General features: G+C 30.6%; 1 protein-coding gene across 1 annotated transcript in view; it reads left to right on the top strand.

The window, feature by feature from the left end:
* Nucleotides 1–1,426, top strand: part of LOC137653500 (crustapain-like) — a 7,470-nt gene extending 6,044 nt beyond the window's left edge. Inside the window, exon 6 of the mRNA XM_068386953.1 lies at nt 1,121–1,426. Within this exon, the coding sequence (XP_068243054.1) occupies nt 1,121–1,329 (209 nt within the window). The 3' untranslated portion in view covers nt 1,330–1,426. The remainder of the gene's footprint in view (nt 1–1,120) is intronic.
* The last annotated feature ends 2,401 nt before the right edge of the window (nt 1,427–3,827 follow it).

The raw sequence follows: 3,827 nt of genomic DNA, 5'->3' as shown, positions 1-3,827 counted from the left end.
GGCTGCTTTACATAGTTACCACGAAGATTATTATCATACGGATTGAGAATATGCTCACTGAGGAATATTCTTGAAGAGCTCTTTCATTGTACAAAATTTAATTTGAAATTCTTTCTTTCGAGATAGTGATAATAAATATCTGTATAAAGAATGCTATCAGTTCACCAGGTTAGTAAAAATGCGTGAAACACATGTTGAAATTTCCCCCATCGATATTCGTCATAGCTAATTTTCTTACGAGATTTGCTAAGTTATTTCTAAGATATAATTATCTTTCAAACTTCATTCAAAATATATCGATGCCAGATCATTCATAATAAATCAATCAATCAATAAATATCAAAAAATAAAAAATAAAAACTGCAATATATATAGCTCCTGCTAAACCACCAAGGATTGTGGTAACCTATTGGAAACATCCCTACCTGGCAATCTCTTGGACAGGAGTTCGAGACAGGGTTAAGCATGATAGTATCTAGTAGTGTCTGCAACCACATCACCCTTGTGAGCTATGGATGGATTGTTTGAGAAGAGCCTTTAGGTCTACCTACTGAGTCACCAGTAGCCATTACCTGGCCCTCCCTGGTCCTAGCTTGATGAAAAGGGGCCTTGGCCGATGATCCTATGTGCATATGGACAGTCTCTAATATCCTTGTCCTCTCCCTTGCCTCTACCAATCATGAGTGACCTGTAAACCTTTAAAGGTTTAAAGGCCGCTCATGAATGGCAGAGGCAAGGAACAGTGACATTGCCCTATCGAGTAGGACAATGCTCTAGAGACTGACCATAAATACATATGATCAGCAACCAAGCCCCTTCTCCATCAAAGCTAGGACCAAGGAGGGCCAGGCAATGGCTGCTGATGACTTAGTAGATAGACCTATAGGCTCCCCTAAATCCCCCATTCTTAGCTCACAAGGATGGTGAGGTTACAGCTACCAAAGAAACTTACGAGTTTGAGTGGGACTCGGATCCCAGTCTGGTGTTCAACAGTCAGGGACGTTACCAAATCGCAAGCCACAACCCTAAATTTAAATAGCTAAGCAATATTTGCTAATATTCTATAATCACAATAACTTTTCAATATTTCTAATACGGTCATTTAAACCTTCCACCACAGGCGTTTACTATGAGCCACAGTGTGACTCCTTCTCGTCAAACCACGCCGTAACAGTCGTTGGATTTGGGGTGGAACCAACCGGAGAAGAGTACTGGATCGTCAGGAACTCTTGGGGCAGCAGCTGGGGCGAGGAAGGATACATCAGGATGTCCAGAAATAGGGATAACAACTGCGCCATTGCCACCTACGGAGTCTATCCTGTTCTCTAAATCGTTCCAATGGAACTTATTCTGTTTCATCTTTGCTATGCATGTTGCTACATTTCTGTATAACATTAAATTGTCTAATTAAAATCGATCATATTAATCAATTCATCTAGGTTACAAATCCCTTATATCTGTAAGAAATTTCTTGTGGAGCGGTTCTCGAGTCCCACCCTCCCCCCTTCCTAAATACCAAACGTGCGTTCACTGACATTCTAGATCAGCCTTTTAAGATTGGGTAGTTTTTGTAATCTTGTAAGTACACGATATATATATATATATATATATATATAAATGAAAAGGAAAACTATCCTGATATTTACATCATGACTGATATCTTCACGAATAACTGTCATGCAATGTAATAGTTGACTTACAATGATATATATATATATATATATATATGTATATATATAATATGTATATATATACATATATATAAATATATATATATATATATGTATATATATATATACATATGTATATATATATATTATATACAAATATATATACATGTATATATATATATATAGATAGATAGATAGATAGGGAGATAAATACATATATATATATATACACATACACACACGTGAGTTTCGGGAACCTCATTAATTAATTCTTACAAGGCCAAAGCACATCAAAATTCGAAGGCTAAATGGTTATTCATGTCAGTGCTGTGAATAGAAAACTTATAAAAATATGTTAATCTATGTGAGTCGTTACATCTGCCATGATATCACTACCCAGCCCAGTCAGTATTATGTAATAAGGCGAGAAAATAACCAATAATAATAATAATAATAATAATAATAATAATAATAATAATAATAATAATAATAATAATATAGTTACGTTACTACACGTGCAATGTTCAATAATAATGATAATAATAATAATAATAATAATAATAATAATAATAAAAATTATAATAATAATAATAATAATAATAATAATAATAATAAATAATAATAATAATAAAAATAATAAAAATAATAATAGTAATAAAAATAGTAACGATAATAATAATAATAATAATAATAATAATAATAATAATAATAATAATAATTCGGGAGTAGAAAAGTAATTGCAAAGAAATTGCTGCCTCAGTGGCAGCTGAGTGTTATGAATTTGACATGCGTTTTTACACAATGGGGGACATTATATTTTATTTTGTATACTGCGTAGGTGTATGTATAAGCAGCTATGTGTTTTAGATATTCTACAAGATTCACGTGTATTTATGTAGGCTATATATACTGTATATATATATTACATATATGTATAAAACATATCTATACAAATATTGTATATATGTATATATACATATATGTATACATATATATATATATATATATATATATATATATATATACTATATAAATAAATATATATACATATATATACATATATATATATATATATATATATATATATATATATATACAGAAAGTACTTATCAATTTTAGTTAAATAATCCTTTCAAGGCGAAATTTTATGCAGCGTGACACACTATAACAAAATATGTTTCATTACTTATAAAGAGGAATAAGGTTGAGGGGTATCAAATATTCAGAGGTTTTTAATCTAGCACAAGAAAGAATGACTTTTGAATAGCAAATGTTGAAGTATTGCTTTTATATTTCATCTTCAATTTCATTCAAATTATTCCTAGTTTTTTCGTGAGCTAATGATGAAATAATATTCATACTTAAATAAGAAATATTTTATATTGCTACTGTTCTTTGGGTATTTTTGTATCATATTTTCTGAGTAAGGTAATAACTGAAGTACATATCAATAAAAACTATCATTAAAGAGAAACAAGAAAACAATTATAAGTAATATCAGCTCAGTGTATTAAATCTAATGATAAGGCATTTCTGGTTCACCAAATTAATACAATTTTACTCTTACGTAACGAATAAAGTTTATTATAAACCACGAGGAAAATTCTAAATAACGAGATATCGTTCACACAGCTATTAACAAATGGGACATTAAGTAAAATTTTTATTATATAATTCAACTAATATCAGGAGCATTGTACAAACGAAGGTGAACTACATATATCTAAAAAGAATGCATTCAGTTTTTTTTTTTATCTTTGCATGTACTTTACAAAATTTGAATTCCACAACCATTAACCAAACAGTTATATAAATGGAAAGGATTTCCGAAACAATATCGCTCGAAAATAAAAAAAATTATGTGCGATATATATCTGAATAAATAAGCAGGAAATGTTGACAGGTTCATACGACTTATATGCCTGGGTTTAGCAGCATGATCTTGTTACGTCATTAAGGAGCCACCTGTTGAGCGTACGGAGACTTAACGTCAGAAATAATTGATGAAGAATATAAGTTGAAAAACAGAATATGAAGGCAATAGAAAAGGATAGATATCTGGCAGTGTAATTCATCATCTGTTGAGAATTGAAAGAGATATAGAGTTGTTGCCATGATTTCTTAGTTCAGCCCATAAATTTTATCGAGAAGTTAGTT

This window comes from Palaemon carinicauda, chromosome 14 (assembly GCF_036898095.1).
Source record: "Palaemon carinicauda isolate YSFRI2023 chromosome 14, ASM3689809v2, whole genome shotgun sequence".
In the NCBI taxonomy this organism is placed as follows: domain Eukaryota; kingdom Metazoa; phylum Arthropoda; class Malacostraca; order Decapoda; family Palaemonidae; genus Palaemon; species Palaemon carinicauda.
The sequence above is the reverse complement of the archived record's forward strand: the minus strand, read 5'-3'. Positions and strand labels throughout refer to the sequence as shown.